Genomic DNA, 17,220 nt, shown 5'->3' with positions numbered 1-17,220 from the left:
TGAATAGTATTCCTGTTCTACCAACAGTGGACTACGCACAGGCCATGCTGGTTGGTGGATAGACTACGGCCGACAGTAACAAGGTCGGCTGTACACTGTTCCTTTACTGCCGGCTATGCACTGTTCCACCAACAGTAGGCTGCGCACGTCCCATAGTAAGGGTTGGTGAGTAGGCAGCGGCTAATAGTGACAAACAATACTAGAGGGTGCTCCTCCTCGTACTGTTGTCGGTGAGCTGTCACCCTGTGATTGGTTCATGGGCTGTTCTGGTCAGATCGTCTGTTCTGCCCATACCTTAGTAGGTATAGTACAAAAGATCTTCCAGAAGCATACGGACTGGCTCATTTAGGCGGGAGTATTCCCGCCTTGCTCATTCCTTCATGTGACTACTGAAGTAGCTAGTGCCTTGTGCGTGTAGCCTTGCTGTCAGTGCGGGTAGCCTTCCCTGATGGCTTGTATCCGCAACTGCGGGAACAAGCGGGGTACTTCACCATTGGGAGGCTTTCCCTGCGGGTACAGCTGGCGTACTGCGCGTAAGGTTTTCTCTGAGCATGGTGGGTCCTGCGGGAGCAGTTGGTCGTTGCGCAGACATCCCTGTTCAAGGTGAGTCTTGCGGGTCCAACTGGGCTCTGCTGGGACCTACCTCTTCAGCTTCCCTGATAAAAAGCAATTAAATGGGCTTCTCTATCCATTTATGAACAAGTTGAGAGACGAAGCAGCGGCTGGGAGTTCACTTCTGAAGTTTGCTATGGATAACACAACTGGGCCTGATACTGACACACTATATGGCCTTGCTCAGTGTGTTCCAACTTTATCGGAGACGCAGTGCAAAGAATGTTTGGACTACGCAATGAATCAATTGTCATCTTGTTGTGACGGGAGTTATGGTGCACTAGTTCTTATGGCACGTTGTAATATCAGGTATGAGATTTATGAATTCAACATCAACACAAGAACTCACCTGCCACCATCATCGACTTTACAGCCATCTCCTCAAGGTACGCATGTTGTCAATCGTAAACAGTTTTATAGGATTTTATTATTTAGATTTAAATCTAACACGGTCACAGTTTACATTCAACCGTTTATTTTATAGAAAAAGAGTTAAAATACTTTACAACCATTTTTCAAAATAGTGTGTGAATTTAGTATTTGTTTATAACTTTATTATTATTATTATTATTATTATTATTATTATTATTATTAAATGTTGTTTAGGGTTGGACGTAGATCTGACTTAAACTAAAGAGAGGGTGGATAGAACTATAGTCTTTTATGGAATCTTGGTGGTTGGTCTCAAATTAATCCTAAGTATTTGTTTTTTTAATAATTTTATTTTATATTATAAATAATATTTTGGTAATTTCATTATATATTATATATGACATATTGGCAATTTTCCCATATAGATCATTGATGTAATTCGTTCTAATTATTATAAAAGTGGTAACTTGAAGAAACTAACTAAAAAGTGGTAATTTAGGGATGAATTTTATTGTTCAACAAAAACATTGTTTTTAAAGAAAATGTGTTATGAATAATAGTAGTAAGTGTAAAAGAACCCCACCCACCCTACCCCACCCCCAACCCCCAAAAAAAACGTACAAAACGTCTATTTTACTCTCAGTTGAGTTCTTAAAGTGTCCATACATTTTTAAAATTCCCTAAATATTCTCTTTTATTGGTATATTTTGTAGGCAAAAAAACTAGCGCAACTCGGACAGCAATCTTCGTCGTTATTCCGACTGTCACTGCAATACTCATTGTTTCCATCTGCATTTTCATTGTATTGAGGAGGAAGAAAATTCTGGTCGAAAAGGGTAAGATTAAGTTTTTGACGAGACAAAAACCTTTGATAGTTGATTTAGGTTTAATGAAAAAGTATAAACTTTAGTCGTAGATTTTAAGCCATTGCATATACCACATAGGCACTTTAACAAAGCATGATTTCTACAAAAGTTAAAGAGGAAAATGGCTATATACATGTTCATCTATATTAAATCTTGGCATTGGTTAAATCTTGCTTGCAACTGGACATTTACAAAAGCTAAATCTTGCTAGCAACTGGACATTTACAAAAATAACTGACGTATACAATAGATTCGTCTATATGTACCTGCTAGTCGTCCACAAAGGACCTATCACTCGTCCGTGTCAGGACATGCTGTCACTCGTCTCCGTTGAGACATGCTATTACTTGTCCACAATGGACATGCTATTCGTCCCCAAGGACATTTTACTTTTAATTTAATAACATAACACATTAGTTTACTACTCGAATATATATTAAGACATAAGTATATAAGCGTTCACATTCATTGCCATCTATATTGCACTATGCATGTCGGCCCCAAAATGTATTTTAAATATATAAAATGATATCTAGAAACTCACATGAATCATGTTGTGTACGGAATTAATAGTAACTCTCTTCCTTAACTGAGTACGACTAAAACAATTAGTCATTAATTAATGTATGCAACTTAAAAATATATACCTAATTAAGTTAACCAAGCTAACGGGTTCAAAGCACATTAACTTAACCAAGCTATCCATAATGGTTAATTATTTACCAAAGAGTATTCTCAAGGTTTATTTGCAAAGACCATTCCCATTTGCCAAGATTATTTCCATTTGCAAGACCATTCCCTTTGCAAAGATCATTCTCATTTGCAAAGATCATTCGCATTTGCAAAGACCTTTCTCATTTGCAAACGAGCATTTTAATTCTTTTTATGATTTGGACCTTACTCGCTTAACACGGACTAGTCCAAATGGCTCGTTTATTATAAAATTTGAGACTTATTGAGAAACTGACTTCATTTACCTATCATTTTTAAGAACCGAACTTGAATATTTTTAACACGAACCGACCCAACCAACCCATTTATTATCAAGTTCATTACTTTTCCGTAAATCGTGACCCGATCTATCATCCTACTAACTTTCTTATCAAACCAAACACTAAAACTGAACCTTTAACGAAACATACCTTTAATAAGTCAGATCTGAATCTTGGAGATGTCATTTGATGATACGGCTTTTACGTTTCCTCTTAGTCTGTGTTCGACCTATACTCTTCTGAAGTCGGATCTTAAATTTGCTCCGAAAACAAAACTTGGATTATGTTGGAGCTTAGGTATGTTTTGATGGTAAAACATGGAGCAGTGAGAGTTTTAGGGTTTATAGGCCTTATTTATATTCTCAAGCCCATACTTTAAAGTTCATTACTAAAACTACTAGCTAAATGCATAAGTAAATAATAATAAACCTTTGCTTATGATTCCTCTTAGTAACCGGATGTTGCAAGTGTTACACCCAAACTTACGGCGGAAATTCCGGGACGCGAAATGATTGTCACAGCTCTCAAGGTTACTATCATGCAACATTATAAGTTTTAATATCTCTTTAATAATTTCAAACAAATATTCATGTACATCAAATTTATAAATAAACAATTACATTAAACATCCAAAATTAAGTTCTTGTATCTTTTCTCTAACATGCATCCTAAGTTGCTTCAAACAATCTTGATAATCACGTCACACGATAACCTGCATATGCGTTGAAAATAAAATAGTTTTGTCAACACAAGGTTGAGTGAGCAACACACCAGTTTAGATGTACATATAGTATATAACAAAAATATGTAGTTGCAACAAGTCATATGAGAATAAAAAATTAACCAAATGAGCAAGTATAACTGAGATGTCGAGAAGCATAAAGGCTAACAACTGGCGTATGATCATACTAGACTGAGATTATGTTGGACCTCTCCGAATGCGGAAGCATACAAAGCAAATAGGCACATAAACAAGTAAAGTATAAGTTGTTAACACATAAGACAAAGTTGCAGTTTTGAGTATAAGTATATATGAAAAGTAAATTTACGCATATGTCCCCAAAACGTGAGAAAACGAGTAAAATAGGGGAATGTGGTACTCACCTTAACGATTAAGCAAGAGATAATGATCCGCTAATCTATAAAGATAGATCGAACTCTTCGGGAAGTATCGACGAGATATCCTAATAAGGAATAATTGCGGAAAATAAATATAAATTCAATAACGAAACCAAAACTAGATAGAGGTTCGGGATTTAATGATCTAATGGGTTCATGCGAAAGTTATTTATTTCTTTAATTTATTATTAATTTTATTAACAAAGCTTTGTTGTAAATAATATGATTTAATTACATATAAATACTCGAATAAATATTTATACAACTTTGGGATAGATTATATATAGAAATTGTTTTAAAATATTTATTTTAACTAAATTACCTTTAATATATAATTCTATTACTAATAAAGATTTATGTTAAATTAATAGTGCAAATAGAAATTAATTGATAATAAATCATTTATATAAAATAAAATAAATTTTTTTATAAAATACTTGATCAAATAATTATGTAAAAATTATAAAGCGTAATATATTTTTTTTATATATTTTAAATGGATAAAACCTTTAACATTTATCAATTTCCAATATTTATTATATATATATATACTCATGTAGATACGATGTAACCAAAGTTCGTAAAAGCGATCGGTTAATATGTCGATTTTAAAAAAATAATAGTTAATTAAAAGTTTTATATTATTCATAATATTAATTAAATGATTTAACATATTAATATATTTACTAAAACCCTTAAAAAATAGAAAAAATATCGGGGCTGGTCGAACCCCAGCGGATCAAGTATTAACCCAACCACACACAACCAACTGCTCCATCCAATTAGTTGGTTATAACTTCAGAACAAGATATTTTAAACAGACAGACATGAACCCAGATCACATTGTGGGCCCTAGAAACCAAATTGAATAAACCGTTATACGTTTGGAAAATCAAAGTTAGGTTTATTGAATCGCAGGTAATGAAGAACAGAACCATGTGCTTAATTACCTTATACGTTGATCGGAAGAGCGGGGACGGAATCAAAACAGGGCCGGGGGGTCGAGGTTAAGAACAACGATGAAGAGACCATGATAATCCAATTGGTTAGGCTGGTTTTGACGACGATGGAATGAGGACGGTGGCTGTAGGTTTAATTGACTTTTGGTGATCGTTTACGTGTATAACAATAAACAGCTAAGTCGGTTTAGGTATAAACGAAAGGAAGATCATATTTTGATTTGATTAACATAAATCTAGTGTCGGTTAGGCCGAAATTAGTTTAGTATGACGCGTTTATGATTCCATTTCCATATTGGTAGCAAGAATTGTTGCCCAAGACATCACAATTTGAATTCAGGTTTAAGATAACGAAATTGGGTTTGAGTTTGGGTCGGGTAACGGATCTGGATACGGGTTTGGTTAAAGGGTATTGGGTTTCTGGGTTAAAACAAAAGATATTTTTACTTAAGCCCTTGAACTATGGAGGTGGAAGCAATTAGAGATTAAAGTTTAGTTTATTGTAAAAAATGTGTATCCTTAAAAGTTATATATATATATATTTAATATTAAATAAGTATGATAAGAAATTAATAATAAAATAATAATTATTTGGTAAACACGATATTTATCGTTTAAATTTCCCGAATATAGAAACGGGTCGGGTTACGGTTATTAAAATAATAAATTAAAACCCGAGTTGTTACAGCAAGTATATCCTCCTTACATAAGGTTTCGTCCTGAAAACCATGACGTTACAAATCAACCTTTCCTTCAAAAATGTTTCTTCCTTGAAATCTAATAATCCTCTCCCGTTGCAATACACCCAACAATATACTGATTTCTAACTCTTGCTTTAATTGGTCATTCAAGACCTCTCATTTCATAAAGGAGTACCTTCAATTCTATGACTTACATCTTCTTGAACGATTATCGCGATTTGTAGCTGTATAAAAGGAATCTTAATCCAAATGTTCATGGAAACCCTCAATACTGCTAACTCATGCCCTCAATCATGCCGGGTCTTTAGGAAATTCCTCAGGGAATACCTTCGAACGTTAGGCAATTCGAGAATCCGTTCTTCCTTGCGTCTAAGCTTTCACATCGACTCTATACAACTTCAGAGCATCGTACCTTCATCGTCTGTAACTCTCCTATTTTGGTTATGAAGAGGATCCTCCTGGCCATCGAAACCCACTGCTAGACTATCAACTCCTACCTCAAGGTAATTCCATACCTTTCATATCATCCCCTAAACCTTAGACTTAACTAGTAACTTGTAAGGCCCCGGTACCGGTGCCTTACTTCGATGTTGGATTTACTCATAAACACAGTTCTAAATATCAGAGTTAATTAAAAACTTTCACGGAATAAATAAAACTTCAATCATTCATTACAAACATTCGATGCGTGTCTTTAAAACAAAACATAAATGATTTATTCAAAACATCATGACAAAACTTCTTTGGATGTCAGTCCCTTCAATCCTTCCATGTGTCATTCCCTCAAGCCAACTGCTTCAATCTATTCACATGTTCTAGTTAATACAGGTAACATACAATACATTCATATACTTACTTATATATGCATCCGAAGATACAATAACATACTTAGCTTTTTACATTTCTTCGTACTTTCATACTTTCATTCTTTGTTTCATACATACATATATACATACATTTCGTGCTATAAACTTCGCAGATATTATTAGGGTATGTTCCCTACATTCGCATATATTATTAGGGTATGTTCCCTACATTCGCATATATTATTAGGGTATGTTCCCCACATTCACATATATTATTAGGGTATGTTCCCTTTATTCGCATATATTACTAGGATATGTTCCCTACATTCGCAAATATTATTAGGGTATGTCCCCTACCTTCCCTCTACAAAACTTTCATACTAAAATTCATACAATTTTGTACATATCCTGCTTTATCAATCATTCATACACGATTACATATTCTAACACTTACCTCCCTTAGCTATACGTGCAATATCTGAAGATCGTTCACGTGCCGACAAGCTTTCATTCATATTCACATTATAATATTTATCACATATAACATCCATTCATACACTTACCACTCAGGGTAAGTGTATTAACTAATCACATTGAGTATGCGCACGACCCCGAAAACGTAACAAGGAAGTGGGGCTAGAAACTCACCTGAACTCGGTTACGTTCACCGTTAATGGTTATTCCTTTCTTTAGCTGTGCGCGACTAACTGTATAGCAATTACACGTATCAATTAACTATCTCTACCCATATCGTGTTTCTAGTTTAATTATAACCCTCAATAAACGGGGGGTCCGGGAGCAGCGCCCCTGGCAGTAGGGTTCTAGGGGCGACAGCCCCTAGCGGGGTCCAAAGGGCAGAGCCCCTGGCTGGGGTTGAGCTGACTCAATTAACTGTCTTAACACAATTTTCATTAGAATTCTTAATTTATTATTTATTTGCTAATTCATAGAGTTCGAGGGCTTCTTTGTAATTAAACCATTTTATTCTTAGTCCAGGGACCTTTCTGTCATTCTTTCAAACTTAATTCGTTATCCAGTTCGTTAACGAAGGAGGCTCCTTCGTTATTTCTCTATTATAACGAATTGGCATAGCGAATGGATGCCCATTCATTATTCTTACTTATCGAATGGGCATAACGAATGACTGCTCATTCGTTATTCTTCCTTAACGAATGGTCATAACGAATGGCTGCTTATTCACTATTATTGCTTAACGAATGGGCATAACGAATGGTTGTTTATTCGTTATTCTTCCTCAACGAATGGGCATAACGAATTGCTGCTCATTCGTTATTTATCCTTAACGAATGGGCATAACGAATTGCTGCTCATTCGTTATTTATCCTTAACGAATGGGAATAACAAATTATTGCTCATTCGTTATTTTTCCGTAACGAATTAGGGTTAGGTCAGAGAATGTCAGAACATTCTCTGACATTCCTTCAACCTCGTACGCCGCCTTTTCGGTGTCGTCATGCCGGAAAAACGTGCGGTGGCCGGAAAAGCGTATTTTACCCCATTTTTTGTTCCATTCGATCCAGATCTGAGCTAGGGTGACCCTAAGCTCGTCTGTTGATTGGTTTATACCCGATTCCCTCCGGATCTCGTGACTTTAACGGTTGAGCGTATCGGATCGTCGTTTCGCGACTAGATCTAACGGGCTTGAATCCATACAATATCATACTATCATTACCTCGGATCGATGCTCGGTTTCTTCTTGCTATATCGGCTAGAGAGAGAGAAATATGAGAGAGAGCTTTAGTGTATGTTTTTGATGGTGTATGGAATGAGTGGAAATGAATGGATTGTGGGTTAATTAAGGTATATATATCATGGGTCATGGGATTAAGCCCATGGTCTTTCTCCCTTCCTTATTAACCCAAGTCCATTACCCATATTACTTAACCCAACACAAGTCCATATCCTAACATCTAATATTATTATTTATTAACCAAACGGGAAATGGGATTGTTTGATCTCGGATTACCAATCAATAACAATAACAGATCTCAGATCTGTGAATATCCTATTAGTACTATTAAGGATATAGCTCATAATTAACCGATTCAGTGTTATAAATATGTGTATATATTATCAATATATTAGATGAATAATGTTAAGGTGAAGCTTGAGAGAGAGCAATTGGTTAATTAACACTCAAAAACTCTTTTCAAAAACTTACATTAAAAGTGAACAGTAGTTCACTATATATAGAAGGTGATCTGGTTCGCTAACATCCCCTAGCGAACCAGCTTCCCCTTCGTTACATAAATAATCATAGCGAAGCACCCCCTGATTCGTTAACATCCCCTAACGAATCAGGAGGGAATACATTGATTGGCTAGTTCGCTAACATCCCCTAGCGAACTAGCCTTTAACTTAGCGAACTGATTAATAAATAAACTATTTATTACATTAAACATAAATAAAACATTAACGATAAATAAAGACTCTAGACGCAAAACCGTGCACTAACAAACACCCCCTCGTCTTGAGCTCTTTGTCTTTAACTTATTTGAAGCGCTTGGACTGCCAGTCTCTGCAACTATGAATTCCATGTTCATGACACACACGGACGACTCGTTGAAATTGCATAGCCAGGTCGTAATCTTCTTGGCGCTCGATCAAAATCTGCTTCCAGTGTAGCACATCATTGTCTGTCTCTGATAAATTAACCAACCACATTGGGTCTATTATCTTGATGAGCTCAGTCTGCAGTCCTCGACCACGAACAATAACGGCCTCGTCAGTACGATTGTCATAGTACCAACGGTTGAAAGACAGATAAATATCTTGAGGCATTGTCTTCACATGACCCTTTTTCATCGTCTTTGGCGGCTTCACTTTCAAGACAAGTTTCTTCCAGTCGGTCCTTGAATCAATTTCGTCAATGCGCTTACGTCTAGGGACCTGGGGCTTGAAGAATTTGAAGCCATGATTGACCTCGAACAGTAAGTGTTGGTGAAACCACTCAGCTGTTCGGTAACCCCCACGATTGATAAATGGACGTCTCTCGAGGGTACGAATATCCCACCGCGGTAATGTCAGAACATCCATTATCCTCTCGTAATACTGGACAACCTTTTCCCACTTGACTATACATACTTTAAGGTCTGAATCATAGAGCCAGGAGACAATATCACCATGTACCTTAGAAATGGTCTTGAAGGGAGTCACCTGATTAGCCTTAACCCAAGCAGCAGCAGTATCTTTTCTTTCTTGATCTACATAACGATAAGCACTGATAAGTTTACCCACTTTATGACGTTTGAACCATCTTTCTACGTCCTCATCAGTCACTTCTTTGAGTGAGGGTACTGTTCGCTGCACAACCTTTTCCAATTCATCCTCAGTCTCTTTAAACACCTCTTCTTGAAATTCCGGAGCACCTTGATCAACGTTCGTGTGTTGATACAAGTCCGGGTACTCATCAGCAGTCACATCCTCCATCTCAATCTCTTCATCCTCATAAACAAAATCCGTATTCATAAACAACGGATCAACTTCCAAATCCTCCTCAGTTATTACTTCGACATCGGGCTCAGTCTCTGAAGCAGTCAACTGATCGTCATTCAGCCCAAGCAGAATCGAAATCTACTTCCGTGTCAAGGATCTAACCACAAACTCACCAACCTCTATCTCATCTCTGTATACCACACTACGAACCACCCCTGATCCATCAACAAATATCACTGTATTAGCTGCAATCATTTCAATTGACTTGGAAGCTATTGGTTCTTGATAAATAATTATCTGCTTGCTCGAATCATCACCGCCACTAACACCAGCACCAGAGGATGAACCATGCGATTGTTTAGGCTCACCTCCTGCATCAGATTCGTCAGAATCATCATCGTCATTCTTAAGTTTCTTGAGGGCATCTTCTTTACAAGTTAATTGTAAAATCAACTCTTCTTGTTCCTTTAATTTCACCCCCTGAGACTCAACAATCGTACGCAACGACTTAGTCTCCTTATGACAGAAAGAAATATAACTCATCATTCGTCGTTGATTCTCCATGAGTCATTCTTGAGTTTGACGATCAGCTACCATTTGATTTTCATATAGATGTAGCAGATTTAGCAGCATTTCAGTTTGACGACCTGGTGGCAAGTTGTATACGGACGGGTGAACAGGTTGAACAGGTCCTTGAGGCCGAGTTATTCTCATGAATGAGACATCACTAGGCAGAGGTGGAGGAGGAGGAAAAGTAGTTGTTAGCGGAGGAGGAGGTCTCATTGATGTAGTAGGAGATACTGTAGACAATGCAGCAGGAGGTCTAGTTATCTCGGTTAACGCCATTTGAGGAATAAGACCGAGCCTCTCATGTGACACCAACGTCGTCGTCAAAGTAAGCATCGGAGTGCTAGTAGTTAGCGGCACCGCCGAGCTTTGAAGAGTTGATTGACGTGGTGGTGGGGTTCCAATGATTACCCCAGCCCCAGCAGACACACGGGGCTTCTTTGATGGTTCACCAGTAGCTACAGCTTTACCCTTTCTTTTTCTTTCCAGCTGAGCTTTCATGGTGGCAGCTAGAGCAGCATCGACTGCATCTTGTCGTTCTTTAAGAGCTCGTTCACCAGCTCTATCAGCACCATCATTCCCATCATTATCACCATCGTTATCTCCACCATCATTGTTCCCACCTTCTCCCCCTTCACGCTCGGAATCCGAATCATCGTGGATCCAGCGTTCATTAGGAGGACATACATAATTCGGATTGATTATATGACCAATCATCCGTTTATCCTGTGGTTTCTCCTTTCTATAAATTAACATACGATGAACGGTATCAGCAGTCATGTGTTCTTGATGAAGTACATCATTCACTCTTGTATGATCGATATCCAAATTCGGGATCAATTCTTGAATAATAAGCTGTAGGAAACGAGGGTACATCAAGAATTTCTTCGACTGAAGAGTTTGCTGAACCTGTTCCTTCAAATGATCAAAGACGAGTTCTGAGTAGTTGAAGGGCTTGTTCAGGATTAGGGAAACAAACGCCGACTGCAAACTTAGGCGACACTCATCAAACCCACCACGACGTCCACTCATACAATGAAGTAGAACATGCAACAGATACTTGTATGGTGGACACAACCCGTTCTTTTTCAACATAGATTTGCGAATATCACCACCATAGTTTAAGCTTGTGAATAAACCTCTAACCAATGTCCTGTCAAATTCACTCGGGTTATCATCATTATCGTCAAATTGAAGTACCCGACGAATGACCTCAACATCAATCGTAATTGGAATCTGATTGATTGTAGCTTGAACCAATTTATCTGCCTCAACATATTCCGCCGTGTTCCAAAATTGCTTGATTATACTAAGATACACTTTAGGTTTAGCAGTGATTGCATAGTGTATCTTTGAACGTCGTAATAAAGTCAACATATTTCCAAACGTTTCCAAATTAGTCACATCTTGATCAACATAAGCACAAATGTTGTGATTTTTATCAAATGGCAATAAGATCACTTCAGTTTGTTGATCTTGTTGTGGTGGCTGTCCTTGTGGAGGTTGTTCTGGTGGTGGTTGATTTTGTTGTTCTTGATCAGCCATGTTTTACTGTATAAATAAAACCGAATATGAGAAGAGATATCAAAATATATAATTAAAAGATATGTGTAATTAATCTATTTACGCGTATTAGACGATTTAAATCCTTTAATTAAATTAAATGAATATTGAAATTAATTTATTTAAAAAATGTCATTCGTTGGGAATCACACTGATTCGTTACAATAAGATAACGAATCAGGCGATTCGCTATCAAGTAAATACTTTAACGAACTGAACATAGCGAATTATTATTTAATTTTGACGAACTAAACTCTAGTTCGTTATTTTTTAAGCGATCCATATCCGATTCGTGTAACATCTTATTCGCTAATCAAGTTTGTGTAAAATCTTAACGCATTGGACACGAAACAGTCCCAATTCGCTAAGACTAACGAATGGTCATAATTAAGACTTGTTCTTTGACCCATATGGTCAAAGTCAAAATTACGATGAACACAAATAGTCAACAATATGAGTCCGGGGACGATTAGACCATAACTATCGTCGAATCATCGCAATAATGAGCTCGTTGTACTCGGAATTACGTTCGTAATCGAAGATGAATGAGATTAAGACTCAAAATCTCTAAGTACATAGGTTAGACGAACCCACTGTAAACACCGATAACATGAAACTATAATTAACCCAGCAAACAACAATCAAATCATGATTGAAGCCCACCAAGGGTATCGGAATATGATTCCGATCACAATGACATCAAAATCATATAGTTCTTCATCATAAATTATACTGAAATGGATTTCAAAACTTCGGAAACCCTTAAATCCCTAAATAGTTCAAAATTTAACTATCAAATCTTAGCCATTTTTGACGAATATTAGATCGCCATGATCGGCTATACCTTAGAAATCCAAAGATATCTTAGAAATATCAAAACGAGAAGGTCGAGATTTCAGAGAAAATTTGAACAGGGTTTCTTTAAGGTGAAGGAAGAAGGCGAACAGTGGAAAAACTGTTCGTTATTCTTTTCTTTTATAACCTTGCACGCAACTCGAGGTACAACTTGTATGAATCAGGCGATTCGTTTAAATTAAAGTTAACGAATTAGCCCATTCACTAACTCAATTCGTTACCTTATGTTGGCGAATCGCTACTTGATTCGTTAAATTAAAGGTAGCGAATCAAGACATGATTCATGTCATGATTCGTTAAATATGCATAACGAAGGGATGATTCATTACAGAGTGCGGAAGCGAATTAGGTTAGCGAACCAGAAGCTAGTTCGCTAAAGAATCACCTAGTTCGTTATCCATAAATAACGAATTATTAAAAAAAATCTTTTATTTAATTTAAAATTAAATAATTAAATAATTAAATAAAATAAATAAATTAGGTTATCGAGAATCTATTTATCCCGACAACCAAATACCTTAAAAACGTTTCAATTTTCCGAAACATAACTTAAAATAATATGTACAAAGAAAAACGAAAATATTTTTGGTATTTTAGAAAAAAAAATAAAGAATGTATTTACAAAAGAATATCCGAACAATTAAAAAATAGACAATCTTTTTGTGTTTTTCAATGATTTATCAAAAACAGTACATATTTTTGTAGAGTTTGAGCAGAGAATCATATTGACCAAATTGCCCTTCCATCACAGTTTTATATTTCAGCGATATTATGACTGGCGATAAGTCGGTCATTGGTATTGTTATCCACATAAATCTAATAACACACATTCAAGTATTTTTGTGATATGATTAATTTGTTCAATTAAAGCACAGAATATCAGAAACTATCAGCCTCTAATCTCGGTTCAAGCTTAATTTGATTTTGCCAAATCACCCCAACTTGACTTAAACCATTATATTGTTGATCAAAATTTTTGATACCAATTTCGAAATTTTGAGCAATGCATCAAGTTTTCTTTACTGAGAGTGAGAATGCACGAGTCCATCTGTCGGCTTACATACATTGTATCCCCTGGGGTCCGTTTCTTAATGGTATTAAGACGCGCGCAAGGGAGGAACAAATTGTATGACTAACATCGGATTTTGATCAAGTCAGTAATTTAAATTGTACGAAGTACAGCAGTGATCAAGTTTAATGACTTTGGGTTTGCTTCTTGAAAGTGAGTGAAATATTCATGTTTATGAATACCCAGATGATTAAGACGCATAAAGACTCACTGTGTCCAGAATCCTAACGCTTATTATTTGCTTTATTTTATTTTTGGGTGATCAACAAATATAAGGCTTGAGTATGACTGGTTATTACATTTCTGCCATCCTCACCGAGACTTTTGCTAGAGACTAACACCCCTTTCAATTTGGCGTTTCTTTATGTTTATATCACATATTTTACTCTACTGGGTTGTTTTAAGACCTACCAATGCACCAATGCAATTAAGCACACAGTCTTTTAAGCTTACTTTTTGCTGGATTTGGGGTCAAAATAATCAATGTACTATCATGTTCTCTTCTTGCTTCAAAAACTCAAAATTTTGAGGAGCATAAAATAAAAAAAACAAATTTAATCGCCCCAGTTAACTTAAGTTTATAAATAAATGGCTAACCATCAATTCACAAGTGAATAATAGGACCAAAACATGCAAGCATGCTTCACAAACTTAAATAACCGACATAATTTTCAGCGAGAAAATAATCTAAAAACGCTTGCAAAAATCTTTTTGGTTTTTCTCTATACAAACTTTAAAAACACAATATTTTTGTCTTTTTCAATTTTTTTTATAAACAAAATAAACTCACAATCTTTTTGGTTTTCGGAATTTTCTGTACAAAACATAAATCACATTCTTTTTGGTTTTTCCAAATCTTAAAATGTTTTTGGTTTTTCTAAATATTTAAAAGAAAACATTAAAGAACAGAAATCACATATTTTTTTTTTAATTTGAATTTTTTTTTTAATGTTTTTGGATTTTATCTATACAAATGAAAAACACACTCTTTTTGTATTTTCTAGATTTTCACCCCCTAAAACCAAAATAAATTTTAAAAGAAAAATATGACAGAAAATAAAGATAGTCATCCTTGTTTAAGGATATCAGCGAGGGTCTTCACTCCGTTTAAATCAAGCAAAAATTTAAAACGCGTTTTGTCAAAAGCTTTAGTAAACAGATCGGCTTTCTGAAAATCAGTATGTACCTTCTCAAGATCGATTAATTTCTTTTCAAAGCAATCCCGTATAAAGTGATATCGAATTTCGATATGTTTCGTTTTAGAATGTTGTACGGGATTCTTGGTGATACTAATAGCAGCAGAATTATCAATCAAAATAGGAGTAGTAAGAAACTTTAAACCGTAGTCGCGAAGATGTTGTTGTATCCACAAAACCTGGGAACATCAACTCGAGGCTGCAACATACTCAGCTTCGGCGGTTGAAGTGGAGACCGTTGTCTGCTTCTTACACTGCCAGGAAACAAGCCGGTTTCCTAAAAATTGACATCCCGCTGTAGTAGACTTGAAATTGATCTTGCATCCTCCATAATCTGAGTCTGAGTAGGCAGTAAGATCGAAAGTATCATCCTTGGGGTACCACAACCCGATGTCTGGATTTCCCCTCAAATACTGAAGAATTCTCTTGACTGCAGCTAGGTGAGTCACTCGTGGACTTGCTTGATACCTAGCACAAAGACAAACAGCAAACATAATATCAGGGCGAGAAGCCGTTAAATACATTAAAGAACCAATCATGGCACGATAGAGGGTAGGATCAACGGAATCCTCCAATTCATCCGGTGATAAATTGTGCTCTACTGGAAGAGGAATAGAAGGGATTTTTCCGGCAGTAATCTTGAATCGGCTCAAGACGTCGTTCACATACTTAGTCTGGTGAATAAAAATTCCATGAGCAGACTGGTGAACCTGCAACCCTAAAAAGAAATTCATCTCTCCCATCGAACTCATCTCGAACTTTGTTTGCATGGACTTCTCGAACTCCTTACACAATGTGTCGTTTGTAGACCCAAAAATAATATCGTCGACATAAATCTGGACTAGAAGAAGATCGTCACCAAAAGTCTTATGAAATAAAGTGCAGTCGACAGTCCCTCGTTTAAAGCCATTATCAGTCAGATGGTCGGCGAGCGTGCCATACCAAGCTCTCGGGGCTTGATGTAGACCATACAGGGCCTTGTTTAATCGGTAAACACAGTCCGGATAATCAGGATCTTCAAAACCAGGAGGCTGTACAAAAAACACTTCCTCGTGTAATTCACCATTGAGAAAAACACTTTTAACATCCATTTGATAGACCTTGCTATTCTTATAAGCTGCATATGCCAGGAAGATTCGAATCGACTCTAATCTTGCAACTGGAGCATATACCTCTGTGTAATCAATACCCTCTTGCTGATGAAAACCTTGCACTACTAATCGTGCCTTGTTTCTCACAGTTACCCCTCGATCATCCTTCTTACACTTAAATACCCACTTAGTCGGAATGGCTTTCTTGACTCTAGCAGGTTTGTCTATTAAGTCCCAAACACCCAAACGTGCAAATTGCTGTAATTCTTCTTGCATAGCTTCTACCCAAGAAGGATCTTCAAGTGCCTTACGAGTTGTCGTTGGCTCAACTTGAGATAGAAAGAAAGAGAATTTAGCAAGATTTACAATTCCCGAAGAATGTAAGTTAGTGTAAGTACACAATATGTTATTATCACTTGACAAAGTAACTTGATGACGTGTACGAACGCCCATATCAAGCTCTCCAATGATGTTTTCCTGTGGATGATATCCATGAATCCGAAGAGTGGGATTCTCAGGAACAACAACATTTTCAAATAAGTTAGTGTAATGTTCACCTAACTCGGGAGATGAAACATTATCACTGTCAAGGTCAATAACTTGAACTTCAGTTTGATCATCATCAGAAGAAGTAGAAACATTATCAATAGCAACTGGAGAAACAACTTGAGGTTATTCAGTTGGAGCATCTGGTTGAGCTTCAACATCATTAGAACTTGAAAATCTTGGAATGGTCAAATGGTCTTCAAAATATGCTCGAACCAGATCTTCGTCAATGTGTTCAGTCGAAGGAGTAAATGAATTAAATAAACTATCGTAGTCAAACATCCAGTCTGGACCTTTTTCTTGTGAATGAGTAGTGTACTTCTGACAATCCACATGGTACCATTCTTCAACACAACCAGATGTGAAATTAAAAACCCTTTTCTTTGGAGATGCATATCCCAAGAAATACCCTTCGATAGCTTTTTCTTCAAATTTACCCGAATCCTTCTT

At 36.5% G+C, this 17,220-nt stretch overlaps 1 protein-coding gene across 1 annotated transcript in view; it reads left to right on the top strand.

Moving 5' to 3' along the window:
* The first annotated feature begins 655 nt into the window (after positions 1 to 655).
* Positions 656 to 17,220, top strand: part of LOC143599029 (cysteine-rich receptor-like protein kinase 26) — a 36,840-nt gene continuing 20,275 nt past the window's right edge. Inside the window, exons 1-2 of the mRNA XM_077077094.1 lie at positions 656 to 998; positions 1,698 to 1,820. Coding sequence (XP_076933209.1) covers positions 695 to 998; positions 1,698 to 1,820 — 427 coding nt within the window. The 5' untranslated portion in view covers positions 656 to 694. The remainder of the gene's footprint in view (positions 999 to 1,697; positions 1,821 to 17,220) is intronic.

The sequence above is a fragment of the Bidens hawaiensis genome, unplaced genomic scaffold, assembly GCF_021521415.1.
Source record: "Bidens hawaiensis isolate Kalapana, Puna unplaced genomic scaffold, B.hawaiensis_p1.1 tig00051403_1, whole genome shotgun sequence".
Taxonomy (NCBI): Eukaryota; Viridiplantae; Streptophyta; class Magnoliopsida; order Asterales; family Asteraceae; genus Bidens; species Bidens hawaiensis.
Note: the sequence above shows the minus strand (reverse complement) of the source record. Positions and strands in the feature narration are given on the sequence as shown.